This window comes from Ahaetulla prasina, chromosome 3 (genome assembly GCF_028640845.1).
Source record: "Ahaetulla prasina isolate Xishuangbanna chromosome 3, ASM2864084v1, whole genome shotgun sequence".
Classification (NCBI taxonomy): domain Eukaryota; kingdom Metazoa; phylum Chordata; class Lepidosauria; order Squamata; family Colubridae; genus Ahaetulla; species Ahaetulla prasina.
The window spans coordinates 195,127,425-195,155,267 of NC_080541.1; the positions used below are offsets into that span (position 1 = coordinate 195,127,425).

The 27,843-nt window shown below is 39.3% G+C and overlaps 1 protein-coding gene across 1 annotated transcript in view; it reads left to right on the forward strand.

Moving 5' to 3' along the window:
- Nucleotides 1-553: 553 nt before the first annotated feature.
- The window catches only part of L3MBTL1 (L3MBTL histone methyl-lysine binding protein 1), a 52,744-nt gene continuing 25,454 nt past the window's right edge, over nt 554-27,843 (forward strand). Inside the window, exons 1-8 of the mRNA XM_058178114.1 lie at nt 554-606; nt 15,376-15,519; nt 18,053-18,276; nt 19,358-19,502; nt 22,175-22,319; nt 23,452-23,578; nt 26,964-27,048; nt 27,420-27,508. Of these exons, the coding sequence (XP_058034097.1) occupies nt 15,384-15,519; nt 18,053-18,276; nt 19,358-19,502; nt 22,175-22,319; nt 23,452-23,578; nt 26,964-27,048; nt 27,420-27,508 (951 nt within the window). The 5' untranslated portion in view covers nt 554-606; nt 15,376-15,383. The remainder of the gene's footprint in view (nt 607-15,375; nt 15,520-18,052; nt 18,277-19,357; nt 19,503-22,174; nt 22,320-23,451; nt 23,579-26,963; nt 27,049-27,419; nt 27,509-27,843) is intronic.

Genomic DNA, 27,843 nt, shown 5'->3' on the forward strand with positions numbered 1-27,843 from the left:
GGAAGGCTTCCACGGATCACAATAAATTACCTTGAGGCAACGACTTCAATCTGGAGGGTGGAATTCAAAGGCTTAGTTGAGAAAGGGGGGGTGGGGGGGAAAATCAGGATCTGTCCAATTCCTGGTTTATTCATCGGCAGATTTGTATTTCATTCCTTCCTCTCTTTTTCTTCCTCTCTCTCTCCTATGCCCGATCAGGGAAAAATATATTGCCGTCGGGAAGATTTATTAAAAACCGTAAGCATATTCAAATCGGCCTGCCTTATTTTAGCGGTGGTCTGTATGGAAGGAAAAAAGAAAATATGGAAGCACCCCCCCCTCCCAGCCGACAAGAGTCTGCTATGCAGCCAAATGGGGGAGAATAGAAGGGTTAATTGTTGTTTTAATCATATGTTTATATAAATATGGGGTTTGCAGCGCGTGTAATTTAGTACGTCTACCTCTCCCCCCCTCTCTCTCGCTGTATATTAAATATGCTTTGCTTGTCAATTTCATCGCCCTGTGCATTTCTGCAGGGAAACAGCCCCGCCCCCTCTGCGCGCAGGCGCGGCCAGCCTTAGGTTCCCGCAGGCTCAGCATTCAGTGACCACAGGCTGATTATTGTAGGTAAGGAATCAGATAAGAAAGTAATTTATAAACCTCTTTAAATCATCCGAAACGGAGAAAGGTTCTGCTCCCCTGCTCTGCAGACCTTCGCTCTCCTTTGCATGCCGTGCATTCATTTAAAATTGTGCCTGCCTGCTTTCGCAAGTAGATGTGCCAGCGTTTGGGTGTTTTTTTTTCTTTTTTTCCGCCGTGAGGACCACACATCCACACGTTCTTTTCCGTTGTGTGTTTTGACAGTGAACGTTGCAATTATAAAAAAAAAAAAAAAGCAAGTCGGGAGAGAGGATTAGGTAAGGGAGAGAAAAAGAGAGAAGGCGGGGGATGGAATCCAAACAGTTGGTCCCTGGAATTTCGCTCGGGCGGTGCAAAATCCCAAGCTCTTTTTTAAAAATATCTGTATTTTTTCTTGAAGTTTCCATGTTGTTTGGAGGAAGGGGAGAGGAATTTGAAGCCCCTTTTCCATAAACAGATGACATGTAAGAGTTGGAACGAAGCGATGCAGGGGGGGAAAAAAGAGAGATGGGGTGAGATAGTAGCAGAGATGTATACAATCACCGTGCAACGGAGGAGGGAAGGAAAGGAGATCGTTTCCACAAACTTTCTCCTTCGGCTAATTGACGTTCTCTCTTCTCTTCAAATAAAGGGAATATCTGGTAGAGCAACAGAATAAAAACAGGATTCCGCCATTTTGATGTTTTTTAAAAAGTGAGGATTTTGTGGCTTGAGGGATTTATAGTAGCCTCCTTATTACGGGCGGGCAGAACTCACGCTTTAGCAGTGTGTGTGTGCGTGTGCAGCGAAGTAAAAAAAAAAAAAGCAGTTTCTTTCCCACCTGGTTATTCAGGATTTTGATTCTGGTAGGGTTATAAGGATGCTCAGAACAACTCTATGGAGTCCAGTACTTTATTATGGTTTAATACAAACAGTTGTAATAGGATTTCACTTGGGATAATATAAGGGAGGGCTTGATTAAAAGTGTCTGTCCAAGTTTTGTTTGCCTATGTGTTTGCTTTCGGAAATGTATGTGCCTGTACTGTATTCTTTCCAGCAGATGGATCCATTTATATTGTGCAATTTTAACCCACTTGACTCCATCCTCCATCCCTTTGCTGCTTTTATAATATGTCCCCTAATATATCCCTTTATGGTGGGCTAAAGAAGGAAATGAGCCAGGATTTATCTTAAAATGGTAAAATATGTTGTACCAAAAACATACTGATGCTGGTGGTTTGAATGGTAAAATAGCATGCTTGTACACAAACATCCCTTTGTATGAAATAAAAAGGGTTTGTTGCTTATAGCATTGGCACTTTTAAACTTCTATTTAAAAATCCCTCTCAGATTTTGGTATTGCTATTGATAACACAATACTAGTGTAAGTTTTAAGTTTAGAACATAATATATATATACTTGTTAGAAAGCTTTTTGGAAACTGAAAAGCCAATTAAAGATATTTATTATTTTTATACTTAGAAAAATAATTACAGAACAGTTCCAAATTTATTTCATGATGTTATAGTTCTGAAATCGATAAGAATGTAATGAGGACATTAGTATCCAGTTTACACATAACAAAAGAAGTGGCAGAGTTTAAGTTTTACAAATTCCCCAATCTATAGAAATAATCTACTTTGCCCCAACTGTAATATTTTCAGTGGTATCACTTCTGTCTGTATGCATAAGCTAAGAAATGAAAATGCTCATTGTTTAATAATTGGGAATTATGTATTAAATTATATACCACAAATATATAAATCACAAACCTAAGTAAGCTCAGTTGGATCATTTTAGTGCAGTGACATTAAAGACACTTTATGTGCATAATGGTCAGTCAAGGGAAATAGTGTAAATATGAAATAGATTATTAGATTAATAATGTTTCTACAAAGTCCACTGATAGAAGTGTTTTCAGAGGTCTGGAGTAGAGGATTCAAAAAAATTAAGATGGTGGGCATTATTGCACAGTTTTGGACACCACTTGATTTTTTAACCTTCCCGCAGGGATGTCCCTGCAAGAGAGTTTCAATGGACCTGACTGTTGCAAGTATTTTTAACAAGTGTCTTGGTTGGTTTTCTTTTCCTCACAGATTATTTTAAAAATAATTGGATTTCTATATGGGTAGTGATGGTTATACTTATAGTGAAAAAGATGCAGCTATGTATTATTTCATACCCAACTTTTTCAGTATTTTGGAAAAGAGATTTCTGTATGCCTTTTAAGGTGATTATAGCTGAAGATAAAGCCAATATTCTTATTTATTGGGTTCCTTTCAGTATTTTGATAATTTGAATTTATTACCTGTCATATATTGTACCATACAATATAAGCATAATTCTATTTTGCAAGGCAATTATGGATCAAATATAGAGCAGAAATTAGTAGACTAAGACTCAGTCCACATTTTGCACCTTGCCATTGTAAATATAATATAGAATAGTAGTTTTCTAACGTTTCAGACTTTCTGTAAAATTCTCATGTGTAGCATGCAGTGTTCCACTTTTTTATTAGTTAGTTGGGGCAGGGTTCATGTGAATGTGCTGTGTTTTATCATGCATTCATCTTTCTGTACCCTTTCTGGCTTTCCACACTTTAGTTAAATCACTAAGGAAGCCATGAACAATCTGCTGTTAAGTTCTTTTCCCAAAGCTTAGGCAGTCATAGAATCTTCAGAATGACCAAAAGATATGCCATATTTACCCACATGTTAAACTGAAAACAACCTCAAGAGAATTGAAAAGGAATTATCAAGTTTCTTGAGAATATGGTAGAAAAGCAGAATTTTCTTTTGCAAGAGAAAAATCTGAAAATTTGCAAGTCAGATACTGTTATAGCCTTAGGCTGCATGAGTCTTGATCAGGTTGTGTTGTTAAAATTGAACTGGCTTGATTTTGTGAACTGTGGGAATGAAAAATTATTTTACATATTTAGAAGTGTGACATAATAAAGAAAAGAACCTTTGAGCATGTATAGAGGAATATAGCTTTCTCTAATTATTGAGGATCTGGTATAACCAAGTCTCACACCTCTGGATTTGGAAATTAAAAGCTTCAAGATCAGAGGATGTGACTTCCAAACAGATGGGAACCCAGATGGATGAGAATTAGGTGGGGGAAGCATCCGGATTCAATGTTCATTCTACTAGAATGTGATTCAAGAAAGGATATGAAAAAAGAGAAGCAAGTCTGTATTTTTAGAAATATGAAAAAGCACGTATTGTCTTTTTAAAAGTTACTTTTAGATATTCTGGTTATATAGAAAGTCTTACAATTCTTCAGGTGCCATTGTTCCATTTCAATTAACATGTCTGCTCCTTTTTCATCAACAATATTACACGGGGACTTTATATGGGGATTCTTGTTATTTTGAATTTCAGTTGTTTTGAATACATAATAATTGGATTACACATGATTTGTTTCACTATTTGTGTACTGAGATGCAGAATTTGAGTTGGACTGTGTGATCTTCTCTGAAACATTTGAAAACTCCCATGACTAGACTCTGCCTTTATCAAATCTAAAGAGATAGCACCTTTCCCCACTTCTGAGTGGAACTGTTCTCTGCCCATCCTTGGGTTGGCATAAAACCATAGAAGCATGAAATTTGCTATTTCTAATCCCTTCTCTGCTCTTTTGCCTCTATTTCAAATCTTGGTGTCACCTGATTTAATTCCAAAATAATGTGTTCTAAACTTAAAATTTTGTATACCGTGAAGGTGCCCTTGGAAAGTGTCAGAAAAGTGAAACAGATAGTACTTTAAAAAATAATACTTTAAATTGTACACCGAAGGGCAATTTAAGCCTGCCATTCATGGACTGGGGACAAGTTGAAAACAACATTAGAACTTGGCAGAAAAAATGTTACTAGAGTAGAGTGGTATCGTCACTAAGTGGAAATGGATAAAACACCACAGTCTTACCTTGAACCAGGGAGAAGGAGCTTGAAGGTCTGCCATGTCTGAAAATGATGTTCAGAATATATTTCTTTACTAGCATAGTATGGACACTCAGGAAAATTCACAAGAGTTATAGAGTGAACTGTGTACAAGGAGAATGTTTGATTCATACAATCATTGTGAGGTTTACCAAAGAAGGAGCTCCAAAGCTTGTAAAGCCTCCAGACTTGTCACTCAGAAGTCAAAGGTAAACTGACATAACTAATTAGGTATCTATAATAATAATATGAGGGACGCAGTGGGTAAGACGCTGAGCTTGTTGATCGAAAGGTCGGCAGTTCAGCGGTTCAAATACCTAGTGCTGCGTAACGGGGTGAGCTTCCATTACGTGTCCCAGCTTCTGCCAACCTAGCAGTTCGAAAGCACGTAAAAAATGCAAGTAGAAAAATGGGGACCACCTTTGGTGGGAAGGTAACAGCATTCCGTGCGCCTTTGGCGTTGAGTCATGCCGGCCACATGACCACGGAGACGTCTTCGGACAACGCTGGCTCTTCGGCTTTGAAATGGAGATGAGCACCGCCCTCTAGAGTCAGGAACGACTAGCACATATATGCGAGGGGAACCTTTACCTTTATCTTTAATAATAATATAAATCACTCAGGAGTTAATAAAGCAGTTTAGCAGCAAATAGAAAAAAGGATAATTCATAATACTTGTTTTAATTTTTAGAGTAATATTAAAACAGCAAAAGATCAGTAATTTGTAATGAACATGAGAGAGAGGAACTGTAAAGGTCACAGTGCTAATGTTATTGCTTGAAAGTGAATCTTGGTGTAATCAGCAGCACAGGTCTTTAAATAAATATGTTTAAGATGTAGAGTGTAAATTTCAAAACGTTCAATTGATATGAAAAATGGGGGGGCAATCTTTTGTTTCAAGGAATGTTTTTAAAAGAATGCTTCAGTTGTGATTTCTTGGAATCCCACATAGAGTGTTAAAGCTCTTTTAACACATGGTATGGAATAAGAGGCATGATTAGAAAGAAGAACAGCACTTCAGCAGCAGTCCCATCTGTCTAAATATGGCATAGAGGCAGTCCTCAACTTATGACTAGTTGCTTAGCAACCATTCAAAGTTACAACAGTACCCCAAATAGGTACTTATGATCCAGATTCGAAGTTCTGATGGCTGCACCTGTCACATGGTGACATGATTGTATTTTGGGCGCTTGGCAACCAGCTCACATTTACTGCTGTTTGTAGTATTCCGCAGTCAGGGAATAAAGCAATCAATGCTTTATGATTTTATTTATTACTTTTTTTCGCTGGAAACCAGCATTTATTTTTGGTTTCCAGCAAAAAGGGCCCATTGGATAAAATGGATTCTCGTAATGACCATGGTAATATACTTTATAACCACCACAAAGAAATGTCATAAAATCAGTCAGTGATTTCATGACATTGTTAAGCAAATCATAATACGGCCTGCTTAACAACCAGCATGACTTACTGTATGATCATAATTCTGGGCTCAAGTACAGTCCTAAGTTGAGGACTACCTGTGGAGTAATATACTAATAGTAGTAATCCACTATTGCAGTAGAGCAGCAATTAACATTATTCACCATCCAAAACACATTACATAGTCCCCAGGATTAGGCCCTTTACTTGCATAAAATTCATGTAAGGCAACTTATTTGGGGCAACAAATTCTTGGAGAACCTCTTCTAATTTTTATAATAAAAATCCTACAGCAGTAATAAATAACATATTGCCTTTTATGACAGCCAATATGCAATAATGCCCTAATTTAAGAAGAACAAAGGTATGGACATTTTCAGTGAGAATCAAACTCAAGGGATCTGGGGCAGATGCAAAATAACAGATTAGCTGGACTTTATTATTTATTTTACAAGATGTCTAGGCTAAGCCAATGATAGGATAAAAATAAAACAAGAATAAAAATGAAACAACAACTTTACATTTCATATCTCTGGTTTTGAAATATCACTGCATTTCTGCAAACATGGCTTTTTAGGGGCTGAGGATATTTAATATTTTTGTATGTGTTGACTTGTAATTTTTGTTGTTTTCTTGATAGGGCAGGATAGGCAGGATTTGAAATAGGCAAAACCAGGCACACATAGCCTATACCAGTGATGGTGAACCTTTTCGGCACTGAGTGCCCAAGGCCACCTTATCTTCGAGTTTCTGGGGCTCTGCAATGCGCGAAGTTCAGCTTGCCGGTGTGCATGTGCGAGCAGCTGGCGACAGCACACGTGCCCACAGAGAGTGCTCTGCATGCCACCTCTGGCACACGTGCCACATATTCGCCATCACGGGCCTATATTGTAATCACTATTCCTCTGCTGGAATTAGGCATTGTCAAAAGAGGACAAAAAGATAATACGGATTTATAAATATCAGTGAAATGTAGTCGCACATTTAGAAATTTGAATTATGTAATTCATGTAGAAATTGGCTAAAAGGGCCTGGTTTGCACTTCACACTACACCAAGTAGTGTATATGATGGGATTGCTTCTATTGTAGCATGCTATGGGAACTCAGCTATTTATGGTTTATTGATTAAATAGGGCTTGGTAGGACGTATGAATCCAGTTACTATAAAGAAGACAATTATCTTTATGTTCGCTTTATCTATTCCTAACAATTAATGGAACAACTTCAAGGCACTTTCCCTCCTCCCTCCCCCTTCTTTTTTTGGTGGGAGGGGAAACTGAACAATCCTCCAGCTAGGATTGTTCTGTGTATAAAGTAGGGCATAATATTTAATATGCAGAATTCCTGTTGTGGGAATTTTCCAGAATTTCTAGAGGCTTCACACTCAATGTTCTTGGCACTTTACTAAAGGGTAATGAGCTGATTATGTGCTGCTGTGCCCTATGGCAGAATGTTGTTGTTAGTCGCGAAGTCATGTCCGACCCATGCTACCCAAAATGCTAGCTCATAAATATGTTGAGAGCAAATGGATAATTTTCCTTTTTTGTTCACTACAATCCATTGATTGCAAGGGAAAAGGTGACAACCTAGAGGCTTCACAGGTTGTTTAAAGTAGGCAAGACAAAACATTAAAAACAAACAAACCAAAATGGAATTTTCTAGATCTTAGCATTAAGTCATTTATGATAAGCATACCAATTGTAATTTTTAAAACATTATGTTTAGCTTCCCTTTTTATCCAAACAGCTAGTTTTTAGCTCTCTGCTTAGATGGCAGCAACCTCATAAGGAGCTAACATCACAGTTTAAAGTTAAGCAGAAAATATATCCTAATGATTTTAGTGGGATTTATTTCCACTTAAACACACCTAGAATTGCACCCGGAGTTGTGTACAGGCCACTTCTTGAAAAAACAAAGGCAATGGAGATATCAGAAGTTCAATAAGAATGACTTCTTGGGCCCAATACATTCAAGCAGTAAAATATATTGGAAGAGTTGATTTTTATGAAACAAGTTTGATAATTAGGTTTCACCATATATGTATGTTAAAAAACAGAACAAGGCAGCGATGGCTAACCTTTTCCCGACAGAGTGCCCAAAGTGCGTGTGCGCGAATGAGCGCCCGAACCCCCCAGATGCAATGCGCACTAGGCCCCTGCATGCGTCTGCCCTCCTGCATACATGTGTACCCCCCGCATGCGCGGCCCTCCTGCCTGTCCCCCCCGCGCATGCGTGACAGAGACCCGAAGACCAGCTAGCTGGCGAGAGGTGTGCGCGCATGCGCAGCAGAGCTGAACTGAGATGATGGCTCGCATGCCATTAGAGAGCATGCTGCGTGCCACCTCTGGCACGCGTGCGGATAGCTTCGCCATCACGGACCTTAGGGAACCAAGATAAGTATGAAAGTTATGCCTCCTGGTCTTCTCTGTGTGTCAAAGATGTCCATGAGTAATGGAGAATTTCTCCCCACAGAAAGTGTTCAGATGCCATTCAAAGAGGATTGGGATGGTGAGGTAGAAGTTTTGAAAGAAAGACAGAACTATAATGCACATCCTGTGGTGTGGTGTGGTGTGGTGTGGTGTGGTGTGTGGTGTGGTGTGGTGTGGTGTGGTGTGAGGCTGACATATCCCATAATTTGTACCGAAAAGTACAGAATCTTAGATTTAGCACACAGTAAACACAAATTAAAATCTGAATGGAATATTCCTGGTCAGGTAGGTCATTTTTTTCTTGAAGTTAAAAGATCTTCTGTTTCATGGTGTGTTGATTACTTCAGTTTCTTGGAGATTTCAAACTTTTCTGACAGGCTGTCAGGAAGAAGCAAGCCCCTGTTTCTTATCCAGACTCTTTATGTAGCTTCTCTGGAGGTATATGCCTCAAGAACTAAAGCTCATATTCTCCACAAAGGGAGAGGCAGGTTAATGTCATTCTATGTATATATGACTAAGGGCTCATCTATACCACTCTCAAGTGTGAGTTCCCTTTCCATCCTCAAGATGAAAGAAAATGTTGGTCTGAAAACACCCACAACACTCTTCATACCCCCCTCTCTGGAACAAAGCTAATAGTCACTGTGTGAGGGAGGTGGTTGCTGCTGCTGCTGCTTATTATTGTTATATTGGGGGCTGCTGTGGCTTTGGGATGAATTGCTGCGGTTTTCTTTTGCAGAGCTTCATTGGCACAGTTCCTACCATTTTGTCTGTACATACTGGTGGACTCCAGGCTAGAATCCAGTACTTTTCCTTGCCAGTTGGCCATTGTACAAGGAATATTTGGCAGCAGGAAGAGAGCCTTCTCAGCTGTTCCCCCTTCCTTTGGAATATTCTCTCCCCTCCCAGGTGAAGCAGACCCCCATCCCTCTTCTGGCCTTTCAGGAAGGCTTACATGGCTCTGTTGTCTTGTTTGGGGCTCACAGAGGAGCATGCAGCCATGGGGCTGGTTACCACCCTGAAGACAACCCCGGGCTGCCTTTCGATTAGCTTTTAATATTGAATTTTATCAATCTTTGCCTCTTTTTAAATTTCATGTACAGGTTTTAACATTTTATTTGCATGCTGCCCAGAGTCCCTCTATGAGGGAGATGGGCGGTTTCTACATATGAAAAATAAATAAAACAAGCAGCTTGTGGTGAATAAAATTTTGCCAGGTTGGGAATTTTCCCTGCAGTAGGAAAGCGGCTGCTAATGAATTTGCAGGTATCTTTTAATATGAGTATCTATGGAGATTCTCATTCACGGTTGTCCCAAAGGTGTTTTTTTCAAAAGGCAACTGGACTTGGTTTTTTCCTTGAAGATGTTTCACTTCTCTTCCAAGAAGCTTCTCCGGTTCTTTTAGTATGAGCTGTCAAAGCAATAGTAGCCTTGGAGGCATAGAAAGCCATAGCTGGATGGCAGGGAGAGTCTTGCAGAGAGCTATCAGAGACTTCTTAACACAGGAGGTCTTGTTCATTTTCCAATGGAAAATGCTACTTTCCTGCCAGATCATCACTCTTGTGGATTTATTGATTGATTTATTTATTTATTTATTTATTCGTACTTTTATACCGCCCTATCTCCCTAGGGACTCAGGGCGGTGTACAGCCATATAAAAACACATAAATATACGAAGTAAAACATTCATCTAAAAAACTTATTATATAGGCCAAAATTTAAAATAGACATATAAACAATAAAACCCAATTTAAAACCAAATCTAAAATTTAGACATTTAAAATTTAAAAATTTTTTTTTAAAAAATCTGTATGGATGTATAGAGTGTCTGAGCTTGTTTGCTAAGAAAGGGCACTTTATTCACGATATGTCATTTTACTGTTTTTGTGATAATTTAGATGTTTTACTTTATATTGTTGTTTCTTGTTAACCATTTTGAGTGCTCTATGAGGCTATATGAATCATACATTTAATTATTCCAAATTTGTTATGGAGGCACAATATAATTTATTGGTTAGCTTGTTTGTTTCAACTACTTCTATGCCACCAAATCTACGAGGAATGTTGGTTGTTGTAATCATAAATAAACTTTTAAAACATCCATGGTAAATAATAATCAACAAAACCAACTAAAATATTCAGAATAAACAAGATTAGCCAATATAAAATCAATATAATAAAAATCAACTAATATAACTTTTTGGAAACAAATATTGACACAATATCTTCTTGGAAAACATCTATATAGAGCAGCAAAGAATGAAGAATACAAGTGACAGTATTACTAAACTGAATCTACTCTGTGACAGTCTTCTTCCATCTAGACCAGGACTGTAAACTGCGGGCCAGATGCGTCACACACTGGCCATGCCCACGCCTGGTTTAGTGAAGGGGAAAAAAGCCCCAATACATCACGTGATGCTGCCATGATGATGTGAGTTTGATACCCCTGATCTAGACAATATTTGGGATCCATCTAAACAGCTATTTGAAAAGATGTCAAATTGGTATAGTAATTTTAAATCAGTTTGATAAATAAAACCTATTTTTCAGGATCTAGATCCGTGATGGTGAACCTATGGCACCCGTGCCACAGATGGCAAGCAGAGCCTTCTCTGCGGGCACGCCAGCTGTCACCCCAGCTCAGCTCCACTGTGCATGTGTGTGCGCCTTCCGCTGGCCAGCTGGCCTTCGGGTCTCTGCCGCTCATGCGCAGAGGGCGGGACGCATGTGGGGATGTGCACATGCATCTGTGCAAGGGGGTGGGGTGCATGCACATGGACCCCCTGAACCCTGTTTTGGGCCTGAAAGGCCTCCTGCACCAACCTGGAAGCCCAAAAATGGGTGAGGGGATGTGTGCACATGCACGGGGGACAGGCCACATGCACAGGAAACACTTGCACTGCATTTTGAGGGTGCATGCTTGGGGCACTTGGCATCAAAAAGGTTAGCCATCACTGATCTAGATCCTACTAACAGATGGGTGTATAACACAGCATGAATCTTTGTATCAAAATAGCTGCTTTTTTGAGGCTCCTGCAAAGAAGTTCATTGAGTGATATGCATACCTGTGAGATTTTTATTAAAGCGGTTGATATGCCACCCACATAAGGACCTGACCCCCTGCTTCTGAGAAATTTAGAAACCTCAGAACCTCATTTCATGCAGGGGCCGTAATATGATCATGATTTAAGAGCAGGGGTGAAATGCTCCCGGATCGGACGGGTTCGCGCGATCCGGTAGCGATGGCAGCTGCTGGTTCCGAGGACTGGTAGCAAAAATCCCTGGCCCCGCCCCCCTGCCTCTGCTAAGGCGCACCATCAGCAGAGGTTTTGGTTTTTTTTTTAACTTTTAAAAGCCGGTTTTGCTTCAGCTGACACCTGCCTTTAAAAGTAAAAAAAAGCCTTTGAGGATCCCACCCCTCAGCTGGGATCGGCAGCCTTTAAACTTAAAAATTAAAATTAAAGGCTACTCTGGGGATCTCACCTTAGTTCCACATCAGCAGAACCTTAAAAAACATGTTTTCTGTAAAAAACATGTAGAAAAACTCCTTTTAAAAGAGTCTAAGACACTTACCTGATTACTGATCGACCTCATGGCTTTTTTCCCAGCCGGAAAGCCCCAAGTTTCATTTTCAGCACCAGACAGAACTAATCTAACCTATTTCACCACTGAGTGATTAATGCTGTCTGGCTGAAGAACTCTGGTAATTGAAGTCCACAATAAAATAAAATAAAATAATAAAATAAAATATTTGTGCAGCTTTCTGAGATTTGGTGTGTTTCTGTAGTGTTTCACTCTAACTACACAAACACACAAAATCTCAGAAAGCTGTATGTGGCATTTTGTGTGTGTGTGTGTGTGTGCGCGCGCGCGCGCGTGTGAGTTGTGTTGTGTGTGTGTAAAGTGTGAAAGTTAGTTTTTCAGCTTTTTGTGGCAGTGTGAAGTGCAGCTGCTTTTACATTGTGAATCAGTTGTGTTGTGTGTGTGTAAAGTGTGAAAGTTGGTTTTTGAGCTTTTTGTGGCTGTGTGAAGTGTGAAGTGCAGCTGCTTTTACATTGTGTGTGAGTCAGTTGTGTTGTGTGTGTGTAAAGTGTGAAAGTTGGTTTTTGGTACCTCTTATTGTTTTTTTATACTTTGTTTATTATTTTTATTATTTATTGTTATTGGCCATGCCCACCCAGTCATCTGACCACCAAGCCATGCCCACCAATTAAGCCATGCCCACAGAACCGGTAGGGAAAATTTTTAGATTTCACCCCTGTTTAAGAGGTGTTAATAATAATGATTGTAGCACTGTTAAATCCAGATGCTATGTGGCATTTGTAGGCAGGGCACTACAGGAAGTCTGATTCTGTTTACATTTCTAAAATCAAATGCTTTTAATTAAAGTCAGGCAATTGCAGCTCTGCATACAGACAAATGGCAGTTTGTTGCCTCTGACTTAAGAGATGGTTTAGGTTAGTTTGTATTTATATATTTCTCTTTTCAAATCCAAATTATGAGATGATAATCCAAATCAATATCAAAAACAAAGAAACTATACAATGTAGTTTTAAAGGAGGTGAAGTGATAAGTTTGTAACTGTTGTAAAGAAGATCAGAAGTTGCTTTTCAAAATTCCTTTTTCTTTTTTATTTTCTGTACTTTTTCCTACTCCTTCTTTTCTTTTTTTCTGAATTTTTTGTTTATATTTTATTGATGTAAAAATCTCATAATAAAATTATATTAAAAACAGTCAAATAAACAAGAGAATTCCAGCATCAACAGAACATAACTTAATTATTGTATAGAACATAGAAATTTTTAAAAAAACTATAATATTGGTGATCATTCCTTATGATTTATTCTTTGTGTGTTCCTGATATAAAAAAGTTCAATAGTATTATTTCATTTATTTCCATTTATAATCTGTTGTTCTGTCCATTGGACAAATTATCAATAGAGTTTTTGTCCTAAATGTTAGGGAACCTGTTATTTATATTTTTCCAACTGAACTTTCCTGGTTTCTGTTGTTTGTCAATCATATTCTTTTAAATCTGCTTGTTCATCTGAGTATTCTTTAAAACAACGAGCCCTTCAGGATTTTGAACTGTGTTCTGAATATCAAATTGCAGACATTGGAACAAAGTAGGGAGTGCTGGCATTTTCTTTTAACCAGTCTAATTTACAAAAAAGAATTAGGGATACGTGTGTAAGAAATTGGAATGTGGGAGTGTGTAAAAAAAAAAAGTACTTGCAGATCCTTTTGTCCAAGAATTCTTTGGTGCAAGATTAAAATAGGCTGCCAACAGGTGAGTTGAACTTTTCCATAACATCCAGAACATGAGCTGTTGTGGTGCACTTCTGCAGGCTACTTTTGCTGCCTGCTGACTGCCTGCAATTTGGCAGTTCGAAGGTTGACTCAGCCTTCCATCCTTCTGAGGTGGGTAAAATGAGGGCATATTGTTGAGGGCAATATGCTGAATCTGTAAACCACTTAGAGATGGCTGTAAAGCACTGTGAAGTGGTACATAAGTCTAAGTGCTATTGCTATTGTATCCAGGTTTCTCCAGAAAGTGTCTTTAGCCCTTTCATCTAGAACTTTTCCCTTCAACCCAGTCCTAAGAAAGAGCGGCATTTGAATCTTGTGAGCAAGAATTCTGAGCAATACAGAATTTAACCAAAACTGTGCCAGTTTTGAAACACAAAAGACGAGTATTCCTGCAGTCTTGCAAATAGGCAACATTTTAATGAGAAATTCCTTTGGCAAATGAAGCCAAATCGCTAAATGTAAAAATGGAATTTATTAAAGGAAAGGAAAACCAAGGAGGGCAGCTGCCACATGAAGAGATTTCCAAATCAATACAATTATCCTAGCAAAAGTCATTACTTATTACCTCTTTAAATAAAGGCTTTGATTTAGCACATAATCAAGGTGGAGAAAGGATAGCAAGAGAGAGAACAGCTGGGCCTTCTGCCTGAATATTTTCCTTTTTTTCAGAACTATGTTCAGTGTAACAGAATATAAAGCAGAAGGGCAGCCTTTTTGAAGAGACTCATTGTTGCTTTGCCCTGTCATGGAAAATCTCTGATGTGCTATGTCTTAATCAGATACTAAGTGGTAATTAAACCCTTCTTAATGATCCTTGCTGGAATGATAAAGGCACAATCTAGTTAGGTAGCTAAAGACTATCACTGTTGACATAAGAAGGCGCTTGCAAGAATTCATAATAGTTACAGACAATTTAGCAAAGTGTAGGCTCCCAATGCAATAGGTTATGAGGAGTTAGAAACAACAAGCACTGTACAGCAACACTACAACAGCAACAAAAGTTGTACCATTGAATAAATGGGAGCAGCGCTTTGAAAAATAAAACCTGCATTGTATCTATTTAAGTCTCTCAATTTCTCAGAAGCTTCAAAGGGCAGTCTTGTTCCACTGAAAACAATAAAGGTTGTCACATTCAGTAATTTATGAATACATAGGAAGACGTTTTATGATAGGAGTAAGCAATGCAATGCCCTCAGAGTGCCCGATCCAGGCACTCTATCCCTACCTCCAATTTTATTTATGCTTGTATTTATTTAGATGTTTAAAAAATACAGGAAAGTTGGCATCCTACAAAATCCCAGGCTTCAATATTATAGAAATTGACAGAAAGCAAAACTAGTGGGTGGGCTGATGCCTAATTCTTTATTTAAAAGTATGGTCATCTGTCCAGGAGAGACAAAACTAAAGTGGCAAGGAGAGATGTGGAACTAAAAGGGATAGCGAAGCACCCCTCCCCCTGATTATCATGATTTGACATTGGTCACCTTGCCAGCTATTTTTGTAATAGAGAAGTTCTCTGTTGTCTATCCTGGCTCGAAATTTTGGGCTCTGCAGTCTTAATAAAGTGGAGGTCACAAAATTAGAGAAGGCTAGCATAAGGTATGGTACTAATTCCCCTGTGGTTTCATGGAATCTATACTAGCTGATTCCAATTATATCCTGTGTTTTTCTAGGTAAAATAATGGATGGGCGAGCAGAGATGGAGGTGATAAGAAGCACAAAAGGAAATGCAACTGGGGAGGTCAGTGTCCATTTGGTGGCCAGTGAAAATACTGTGCAAAATGCCCACTTACCAGCAACTACCTTCATCATACCAGGTGAGTGCTCAAATGGTGACGTTTGTTACTTTTCTGCCTCCAATTCTTTTGCAGTTCCTTTTTTCCATTCTTATGCCTTTAGTATCAGATCACATACACAGCTGAGTCATTTTTCCTCATTTAGTTAGTTCTATATTTTTCAAGTTGCTATCATACATTAATAAAAGACATTTCTAAAAAGTTGTAAGATGTTGCAATGCTATATTATGCTTGAATGTTGATCTTTTCATAACCCTTCCCCCCCAGGTATATGAAGACATAAGGTACACAGAATTAATGCAATTGCAAATGGCAAATAAATTTTAAAACAGTGGTTATCACAATTACACTAGAAAAATTATATTACTAACATATGCTTTTGAAGCTAAAGATCCCCTATTGATTATAGCATTCTTAGGAGAAGGAAGGATTACATATCTTGATTTTAAGTAACTTAGCGTCTTCAGGGATGTTCGACTATAACTCCCATCTATTCTAGCTATCACAGATCTTGAGGTTATACTCTAGAATAGTAATAGTGCACGATGTGTCAAAAATCCAGGCCTAACTTGACTCTGCTGCCCTACACCCCCCCCCCATTCCAGACAAAAGAGCAACAATTTATAACAAAGAGTCATTTGAAATAGTGAGATGGGCAGCATAAAAGTTTAATAAATAAAAAACCTTACATAAATATTTTTTTGATTTGACTTTATCTCTTAAGAACAAAAACCACCTATCCAAGGCAGTTTTGGGTTGCAAAAGGCCTGGAAACATCAGAGAATGCTCTTGCGTGGTGTTGCAACCAGTGAAAAGAACAGAAAAGTATGCCTCATTATTCCACGATTTTCAAAGGCTCCAGAGCCACACAAGATCAGGGCAGGGGTGAAATGCTCCCGGTTCGGACCAGATTGGCCGATCCAGTAGCGATGGCGGTGGGTGGTTCAGAGAACCGGTAGCAAAAATCCCCCTCCCATGCTCACCTAATTGCCCAGTCGCCCACTTGCCGCTTCTTTTAAAAAATGCTTTTAAAAGATTAAAAAAAGGCTCTGACGATCACAGCTGAGCCGCACGATCATCAGAGCCTTTTTTTTCACTTTTAAAAGCATTTTTTACAACTTATTGACTGAATAGGTTGTAAAAAAATGCTTTTAAAAGTAAAAAAAAGATCACGTGCCACAGCTGATCACACCCCCCCCGTGTGCGCTGTTCTACTTACTTTTGGTGTACACTGCGTGGTGTGCACTGTGTGCGCGTGCGCACCTCACATTTGGTGCATGGTATGCCCTGTGCATGCGCATGCATAGCCAGTGAACCGGTAGTAAATCGATTTTACCACTGGATCAGGGCCGATTCACACAACTTCCAGAGGGTCTGGAGGTCACGTGAGAGCACACCACATTCTTGCATGCCTCTGGAGCCTCCAAAAATCACCCAAGAACTTTCTGGATTTTTAAATTTAAGTTTAACTTTATTGTCATTGTACGTATATACAAAGTATACCCATACAACGAAATTCACTTAACACCCAAAGACCAGGCCCAACACACATAACAATCCCCAAACATCCACCCACCCACCACAAATTCCCCACCCCTGAACCACCCAAACATCCACACAACAGACCAAGTAATGCTGTCGAACAGCTCACCCTTTAGTTCATTGTTGAGTGCAATTATAGCTCTGGGATAAAAACTATTCAGAAAACGTGTGGTCCGAGTTTTAATTGTTCTGTATGTTCTGCCAGAAGGCACAGTCCAAAAAGATTTTTGGATTGTTTTGGAGAATGAAGAGGCAATACTAGAATGTGGTGTCCTCTCATGTGGCCTCTGGACCCTCTGAAAGTCACACAAGAGGGCCCTGCTTCGCACAGCCTCTGGAGTCTCTGAAAATTATGCAAGAATGTACAAGAACACACCATCTTCTCATGTGATTTCTAGATGTGTCATTAAAAATAACATGACAAATCATACATGTGCCATCACTGGTCTAGGTAGAGAAGGTTGAACTGAGCGTTCAAGTATGATGCTGAGGTTTTAAAATGTATTCTATCCCTTAAAGCAGTAATGGAATTTTTTCTTGAAAAAAAGAACGGAAGAAGTTACATTTTATATGTGCATTTATTCTGGCATTACAGGAAACCGAGCAACGTTTTGATGGCCTGTGATATCATAACACACTGGAGCTGGCAGTGAGAAAATGTTGGAGGGAAATCATTCCTATTTGGCGGGTGGGGTGTGTGTGAAGGGATAACCACTCCCCCCCCACTCCTAATTTCAGACAGTAGGCAAAAATGTTGTCCTCACTGCAGGATGGCTCTGGAGCCAAAATGAGAGGCTCTAGGATTGTTCAAGCTACACATTTGCAATTCACTGATTTTATACTACTTGTAAAGCTTAGGAATCTTCCACTTCTATTCATATTTCCTTCAGCACTCAGCTATATCTGGATTATATTGCTCTGTAATGAAATTGGGTGACCTTTACTCAAAGGTCATTATTTACCTGCATGTATATCAGTATGTTTATACTGTACTGCTTTTCTTTTTCATAAGCAACCACAACTACTATAAACCTTCCAATGAACACCTTAGAAATCCAGCGATTCCCCCGAGAAGCCCAGAAAAACATGGGGACAGAGAGACCAAGAGAGAGTGTGGGGAACGAGCCCATCACAGCAACAGTCATCCCTCAGATCAGTGGAGTGCAGATTTGCAACACCATCCGGGATCTGGAATGGAAAGATGGGATTGCCACTCTTCCTGGGAGCAACCTAAGGGTAAATCAATGAAGGCTCTTTTTTGTGTGTGTGTGTGTGTGTGTGTTCTTAGGTGTATAAACCATTGGGCAAATTTCAGGAGTAGTACTTGATTGATACACAATATACAGATTAGTCCTCCGTTTACAACCAGGCATTCACCAACCATTCAAAATTATGACAGACGCCTTCCCCAAAGCTACTTACAACCCGATTTTGAATTTACAGAGGCTGACCATACACACACACACACCCCAACACCTGCGATCATGTGATCACATTTTTGGCACTTGACAACTATTTCACTTTTATGGCTGGTTGTATCTCCCCACTGTTACATGAATGCAAGTTTTAACTTTTTTTTCCAGTCTCTGGTGTTTACTTCCAGTTTCTGGTAAAAAAAAATGTCTACTGGATAAAATGGATTGCCTTCATGAACGCTGCATTTGCTTATCAATAGTAATGTTCACTTAATGACTGGCACAGAAGAAGTCATAAAATGGTTGATTTAATGACCACAAAAATTTAAGACTGTTATTCTGGGGTCAGTTACGTTCATAAATTGAGAACTACCTAGACTAGGCCTTTCAACAGCACACAAAAAGGAAAAACATGATCTGGCATTCAGGTCTTTTGCTGAAACATGACACTTGTCCCTATGTATCCTCAATAGCATTTATATGCTTAATTAAAACTGCTAAATTCTGGTTTGAGATGATTGTTTAATAGAGATCTATCATTGAAAATTTTTTAAAGGAATTTAGGCCAGACTCTTAAATATACCAAGCGATCATCCATTACCACATTCTTTTACTAAAGCTATATTCTTGTAAGAATTTCCTTTGTCCCTGAACACCTGATGTCATACATATTAGCATGTCCTATGAACATAACCCAAAGCACGCATTGGTTCAGCTGCTGCTTTGCAGTCCAGCTTACCTCACAAAGTGTCTGTGAAGGTAAACCAAGATGAATGTGGAGTGTTTTCCTATGCTCAGTGAAAGAAGGGCAGTTTGTTTTCACTCCGTCACAATATTGTCATGTCCCAAATGTGCTGCTTGCTTCCCCATTGACTTTTTCTTTCCATCTTGTGTTTACACAGTTTCGAATAAATGAATATGGGACAGTGAAAGTAGTTAGTGCTGACAAACCTTCACCTGCAGAACCAATACAGGAATGTCAGCCAGAAAGAAATGGGGATGATGGAGGGGTACTTACCTGCAAGGGCAATCCTATCAGGACTCCAGGTGAGGATTTGGAAAGGGGAAGCATACAAACTTTATATACTCATTTTGACAAGAATAGGTTCTACTAAACCATGGTAATGTGGAGAATGTTAAAAGCCATGACTAATTGCTCTTAATACTTCATGAATTTCATAGATGACCTGATTTCCTGAGAAGTGTGAATTCCTCAAGCACTCTTTTCCTCTAGTCCTGATCATTCTATGTTACCCAGGATAATAGGTGTTTATGTATCATTTACTTCTTTCCAATCCCAAAGTAATGTTGCAAATAAATTTTGTGTACATCTCGGATAACCAAACACTTATTTTATTGGTCAGCAGGATTACTCTCTGAAAAATGAAGAAAAATGTACCCAATTGATATGGCAGAAGAGGATTGACTTTAAAAACAGTTTGGATTCAGCAAGGGGTTGCAGAGAAAAAAAAATCCATAAAAATTTGCATAATGTAAAAATTTTAGGAAAGAGGCAATCAGACAGTAACCTAGAATGCTGCTAATTGCTTTATTCTTAACGCCTTCCCCACTTCATCCCTCATAATCAAGTTGGACTTGCTATTAAAGAGTTGGACTGTATTCCAGAATCCATAATATTTATACTTTTTAGTGGTAATCTTTATAGCTATCAATCATAAGCCCACATATTTTTGTCTGTTTGAGGCTTTGCCAAGCCTTGTGTAAAATGTAAAGGGCTGCATTTCAAAATGGATGATTCCAGGGATCATTTGTAGAGAGGAATTTTAGCATTTTCAGTGAGGAAATTAATTCCTTAAACCAGGGGTCTGCAACTTTAAACACCCAAAGAGCCATTTGGACTCGTTTCCCACAGAAAAGAAAACACTGAGAGCCCCAAAACCTGGCTGGGCGTGGCCAACTCAATGTCACTCCCACCCAGTCACATGATCCTCCCAGCCACGCCTACCCGGTGCTCTCTCTGTCTCTCTCCCCTCCCTCCCTCCCTCTCTTTTTTCTTTCTTTCTCTCCCCTTCTCTCTCTCTCTCTCTCTCTCGTTTCCCTCTTTTCCCTATCATCCTCTCCCTCCAGCTCTCTCATTTCTGTGTCCCTCTCCCGCTCCTCTCTCTGTCTCATTTGTTTTTTTCCTCTCTCTCATTCTGTCCTTCCATCATTTTCTCATTTCTCTCTCTCATCTCTCTATCTCTCTTTCCCTCCTTCTCTCTTTTCCCCCTCTCTCATTTCTATGTCCCTCTCCCGTTGCCCCTTCTCTCCGTCTCATTAGTTTTTTTCCTCTCTCATTCTGTCCCTCTATCATTTCCCATTTCTCTCTCTCTTTTTCCCCTTTTCTCTCTGTCATCTCTCTATCTCTCTTTCCCTCCTTCTCTCTCTTCCCCTCTCTCTTCCCCTGTCTCTGTCTTTCCCCCTCTTTCTCTCTCTTTCCCTCTCGTGTGTGTGTGTGTGTGTGTTTCCTCTTGAACCATTTCTATAAATAGGTGAGGGTTGAGTTTTAAATCAAGAGTCATTTCAGGTTCCCAGATAAATGAAGCTCTTTCTTCCCCCTGCTGTGGCTCTCTGTTGGCTAGCTGGCCCAACCCCTCACCCTCCTAGTAACTCCTCGTGTGGCCTGAGAAGGTAAGGGCAAAGGTATGGAGACTCTCTCCATATTCCAGAGGGAAGTGCCCCTGTACTTGCTTCTCATCTCGTGGGTGCGTCTTCTGGCACTTCTTGGTGCTGTGCACACCTCGGTCGCTTGGAGAGACACGTAACTTTCTCCCTGCCCTGAGATACTGGCCCGGCCCTGCTGCGGCTGATGCTCCCTGTCATAATGGGCTCCAGGAGGAGGAGGGGATGCCATCTACCCCATCGTGAAGCGTTCTAAATTTAAGTGTGCTGCTCAAGGAGCTGCAAGAGCAGTGAGCAGGCCATGGAGGCAGTGAGTGCAAGTCGCAAGTCTAGAGCACTGGCCCTGCCCGGCTGCGGCTGATGCCGCTGCTGTCACCGCCTCCACCCTCACTGCTCTCACAGCACCTTGCACACCACACTTAAATTTAGCGCACTTCACAATGGGGGAGACTGCATCCCCTACTCCTCCTGGAGCTCATTACAACGCAGAGCATTGGCCACAGCTGGGCTAGGCCAGGAGAGAAAGTTGCATGTCTCCCCGAGCAACTGAGGTGTGCGCAGCACCAAGAAGCGCTGGAAGAAGCACCTGCGAGATGAGAGGCAAGTACAGGGGCGCTTTCCTCCCGCTCTGGAATATGGAGCGAGTCTCCAACCCCACTGTCATCCTTACCTTCTCAGGCCACCCAAGGAGTGACTGGGAGGGCGAGGGGTGGGGCCAGCCAGCCGACAGGGAGCCACAGCAGGGGGACGAAAGAGCTGCATTCTTGGGAGCCGCACGTTGCCAACACCCGCCTTAAAGCTTTGCAAAATGTAAAGTGTCTTACTTAAAACCTCTCAACACTGAAAAATGTAAAAGAGATGTTTCATGTATTGAGCTTCTGCTACTCTAATCACGGTCTGAATTGTGAAAAATAGGCTGTTACATTTTCATTTTGTACCTTTGGCCTAAAATATGCCTGAGTAATTGGCACATAAAACATACCCAGAGCTCAGCCTACTGGATTATCATTCCGCAATTTGGCCTGACCCAGAAAATGTTCTCATTATCATAACATTGATGTTACTTATTTGAGCTTTTCACTTTCTAATTTCTATAGAATCAGATATTCCAGAGCCTCTTAAACTTCCAACGGTAGACAACCTATGCCACTGCAATACCTGTGGCCGAAGAAATATTTCTGGGTCAACCCAGGAAGGCCGGGCATTTTGCAGTGAAAACTGTCACCGGCAGTTCAAAGAAAGGTAATAAAGATTTGTCTTTAAAGGGGGTGGGGAGAGGAGGTAGGGAGAGGAGAAAAATTAATGCACTTTTTATGTCTAGATTTTTCCCTTTCTTCCATGGACAGAAAGAAATACTGTAAATCTTTTTTTAAAGGAGCACTTGGGCAAAAGAGCATCCATTAATGCTGAATAACTAATATAGACAAATTTATGTAACATAGGTTACATCAATGTTTCTCAACCTTATCAGCTTTAAGATGTACGGATTTCAATTCCCAGAAGTTAGTGAACATTGTAGAGAAGCACAATTTACACCTATATTAAGTGGACTTTCTCCGTAGGTGACCTTTTGACCTGAGGATTTTGCAAGGGCAGGGGTGAAATGCTCCTGGTTCTGACTGGATCTCGCGATCCGCTAATGATCGTGGCTGGTGGTTTGGTGATCGGTTTAACGATGGCGGAGCAAAGCTCCACCCACCCGCCCAGGTGTCATTACTTTCTGGTTTTAACCAGAAAGTAATGTGTTTTTTACCTTCTGCACAGAAGTTTTTGTGCATGCGCAGAAGGTCTGCACATGCATGTGATGCACACGTGTGGCATATGCGCTTCCGAACCGGTAAGGAAGGTAAGTAGATTTCACCCCTGTACAAGGGGTATACAAATGTCTATAGAGGAATCATATCACTCTTGCCAAAGTACATTTTCTTATAGTTTCACCAGAATGAATGTTCCCAATTCCAAATGTATTTCATCTAGATTGAGGCATTTTGATTTCTTTTTTTATTTAGGAGACAATCAGAATATGATGTCTAAATTGCTTTGTAGCAATGAATGTCAAGCATGGACTTATTATCAATGTTGATTAGTCTTGATTTTTGCAACTAAAACAATGGTTGAGAAACAGAATTAAAATGCATGAATCAATTTCATTTAAGGTTTTATTGCAGTGTCCTCGAGTGGAAATGGTGTATTTCTGAATGTTTAAAAATGTTAACATTGGGGTGTGCCTTTCTTGAAAAAAAAGTAGTTTATTGTTATTTTGTCAATGTTGTTGCAGCGGAAAGTTCTAATATTAAGGATCACCCAACTCTCATTGGGTTGCAATGAGCAACATTATCTGGAGAATCTGCAAGTTTGGGTGTTGTTTTTGCAGGTCTGTCATTGTGGAGAATTCTGCTGGCATCACCAACACTACTGAACTTCTCAAGCCAGTAAAGAAACGGAAGAGGAAAGATTATCAAAGCCCTTCAGAGGAGGAAGAGGAAGAATCAGAGCAAATGGTGTGACTGGGATGTTCTTGCATGTATTTGCAGTAGAATCTGATAGCAGCCTTTTTTTCCCTGGTATGCATGCTCGCTCATTCACTGAACTGGCCTAAATTAGAGCCAGTCAGACCATGGAGCTTTAACCAGTGGACACTACAAAGTAGGGATGGGCAACTATTTTTTTAGTGCAGGAGGGAGGTAGAGCTGCCTTAAACTCTTTGGTGCCCCACAGATATAAAGGAATGATCCATAGGTACAGCATAACATATGCATATCTATTTGTACATGTAACCTATAGGACTTCTAGAAAGGAAAGAAGTATTCATATTTGTCCTCCATTCCCTCAGTGGTCAAGATACCACTTTTAAGTGACTGTTAAGTTCTAAATACAGGTTCTTCTACATTCAAGAATGGTACTGAATAGAGGGGTATCCATTCTTTTCCTAAGTTGGATGTGCCATGGTACCTTATCATTGTTCCCCTACTTTCCACTGGATTTGTTCCAAGAGAAGCAGTTTTACTGCACCAGATAGATCAGCTTTTGTTCGTTTTTCTTTGTAGTTGTATTTTGATTCTTCACAAAACGGGGAAAACAAGACAGAATGCTAGGTGAAAGCCATTTCATATAGTTTTCTTTGGCCAGCAGGGCAACGCTCTGGGAGATCAAGGGGAGAAGGTCAGGACAGTCAGGCTGCATTGCGCAGAAATAAAAATAGTGCTGGTAATTTTGGACATGGTCAAAGCCAGCTGTCATTTGAAAAAGGTCTACCTATAATTTGTGGTTTTGAAACAATTTATTACTTGACAATTGCTTAACTTTTTAAACTTACAAATGTATACATTGTAACCATATTTATCAAATTTATATGGCTGCTCATCTCACGAGAAGTGACTCATACATATTCAGAATTCATATTCATTACACTGCAGAATAACTAATCCACGTTGTCTTACCCATTGAAAACTGCACGTTATACAAGCCTAGTGCCCTCCAGATGCTTTGTATTAAATAATTTATAATCTGTATTATTGAATATGATGGTGTAAGCTGAAAGGAGCTGTAGTTCAAAACATCTGGAGGGCATTACTAATTTAACCCAAATGCAATGCTGCATTAAACTAGCTTTTATCTTTGAATATACAATTATAAAACCACAGCTACCTGCAGGATAATTCAAAAGCAGTAGTTTATGCATTTGATTGAGCCTCTCCTCTTCCCTCTTCCCTTTTCTAATAAAGTATTCGGCACCTGTGGATTTTTCACCTCATGTATCACTATATCATCACTGCTTGTTTAGAAATTGTTATTATTTGTAAAGTTTCTAGAAGCATTCCCAAATTGTAAATTTGGCAGTACATGGCTAAAACTAACATGATGCAAGGAATCTTGAACCAAATATTACCCCTTAGTTCTTTCTTCTTCATTAAAGCACTGCAAACAGCATTAATTTTGAATGTAGCCATATCCCAAGCAGGATTACTGTTTTGTTTTCTGGATTGAAATCATACTCCCACATTCGTTGCATTGCACAAATGAAGCATGCAGAGCCAAAGCTGCAGTTATCCTTACAGGGGATAAAATCTGGTCATAATTCTGGTAGATCTCTTTCCAGGAGTATGACTGGTAAAAACTGGGATAGTGGAATTTTGGAATGGTGCAGCATTACTATACCCCTATTCCCTAAACAATATTTGCTCTGTAGACCAGCAAAAAAATAAAAATCTCCTTTTGTTTGGGCTAATTTCAAGTTAAAAATAACTTAATCTGAGGAACCAGATTGTTGCAGGCAATATGCTGACTCTATAAACCGCTTAGAGAGGGCTGTAGAAGCACTGTGAAGTGGTATAAGTCTAAGTGCTATTGATATTAAAGATATGCTCAGATCTCCTATATTTGTATTTGCCTTAAATTGCAAGTTCCCTCAAGGAGCAATTCAGCTTTATTTTTAGCTGTATTCCTACCTATCTTTTACAGTAACTTAATGTTCTAAGGGGATTCTTTGACTCAATGGCTAAGATGCAGAACGTGTCAATTGAAAGGTCGGCAGTTCAGCGGTTCGAATCCCTAGAGCTGCGTAACGGGATGAGTTCCCATTACTTGTCCCAGCTTCTGCCAACCTAGCAGTTCGAAAGCATGTAAAAAATGCAAGTAGAAAAATAGGGACCATCTTTGGTGGGAAGGTAACAGCATTCTATGCACCTTCGGCATTTAGTCATGCCGGCCACATTACCACGGAGATGTCTTCAGACAGCGATGGCTCTTCGGCTTTGAAATGAAGATGAGCACCGCCCCCTAGAGTCGGGAACGACTAGCACATATGTGCGAGCGAACCTTTACCTTTTTAATGTTCTAAGGATTTTTGGAGTACAAGTTTTTGTTATGTATCAATACAGTGGAACTGATCTTATGGAAGCAAAGAGTTTTGTAGCATTATAAAGACAGGAAATTTATGTTAAGTCCTGGATCACCAACATGGAGCTTGTAGACACCACTAAATCAACATTATTCTTCTTGGTGCCTTGAATGAATGAATGAATGAATGAATGAATGAATGAATGAATGAATGAATGAATATTTTAATTTGTATACCGCCCTTCTCCCGAAGGACTCAGGGCGGTGAACAGGCAGATAAAATACAGATACACACAATAGTTAAAAACATCCCTTAAAAAACTAATTTAAATTTGCCCAAATGTTAAAATAACATACTCCCGCATAAAATTATAAAACTTTAAAAACCCATAAATTCAAAGTTTCTTGCAGTTATCAAGAGGTACAAGTCTCTCTCATATGGCTCAAAGACGAATTGAGATTTTTTTTTCGCACTTTGCATTGTTTTGATCAATTCACTAATGTGAGAATGTCTGTGTCATATGCAGCAAATATTTTGAGAATGCCAGTGTAATAAGGTTATTCTCACATCTGTGTTTTATTTTCCACTGACCTCTGTTTGCAGTCTCTGTCATTCATATAAACAGGCATTTATAACACTTTCTAGATCTGATGAAGGGAATTTTAAAAGCTTATGCCTTGATTTTATATCACAAAATGCTACAAAATTCTTTTGACTTATTACAAATTGAAATTGATCATAGAAAGCTATGGGACATAATCTGAAACCCCAAGATTGCAGGTAACCCAGCACCCGAACCCTAGGAATGACTACAGAGGTGTTAAAAAAAATTGGTGCCAAATAGTACATTTTTATCACTGAAAATTCATGAGGAATAATGTTATTAGTAGATATATAGATATATATTCAATGTAACTGAGTTGGAATTTAATCACTTCTAATTTTGTTATCCCTTCTCCTAAGTGTGTAGTGTTCCCCTTCTAAGAAAGCCTCCCTCAAATTTCCTGGTATCCCCATAAGTAAGAGATTTTGTTTGTGTGTCTTAGGAACTAAAGCAGGAGGAGATAAATGGTTCAGGAGAACTTTCTGCTGTTAATAATAGTAATGAAGAATGGAATACTGATCAGTTTGGTAAGCATATAGCATGGATTCCTTGTTTGAGCAACTATAATGTAATCATTAATAATCCCCAAATATGAAATGGTATGTTCTGCCAGAGGTTATGCTTTTCTTATCTGTTCATTCTGAGATGTAGTCTGGCTATGTAGTCATAGTCTGGCTATGTAGTCCCATCTGCAGCCAGAAAGTACAAGTGCAGAATAAAAGGAAGGAACTGATGCTTTTGAGTAAAATACAATGTTCAGTCCTCAATAGCTGAAAGCAGATGATGGCTATAATTTTGGAAAGTGGAGTATCCTAAACTTTGCTAAACTAGATGTCTAAATGTCACTTTAACATAATATTTTGGAAATTTCATTTGTTCCATTTTCTGATATTTTTAGTTTCCAGTGAAAAGGCAGAAAGTTGGACTTGGGCTTCATACCTAGAAGAACAAAAAGCCACAGCTGCTCCTTTAAATTTGTTCCAAGAAGTGAGTTATTCTTCTATCAGCTATCTTTATGGAGCTTTGACATTTTGCTGTCAATCAACGTATTTATGTTATAATCATTGATTCTTTTCTCTAAAAGAATCTGATTCCTCTTTCTGGTTCCTGTGATGTTTTTTATGGTTGCTTCTACTGTAGGAACCTCTTTTTACCAGTGAGATTTATTCTATAACACATATGTATTTCTCAGTTTTCAATCTCAAGCAAAGTTAAGGAAAGAAAAAGCAAACATTCATGGTAATGTTCATCAGAAAGAGAAAAAAAAGAACTTAGAAAAGAGAAAATGCATTCTGGGATATGGATACAATATGGTAGTTTTT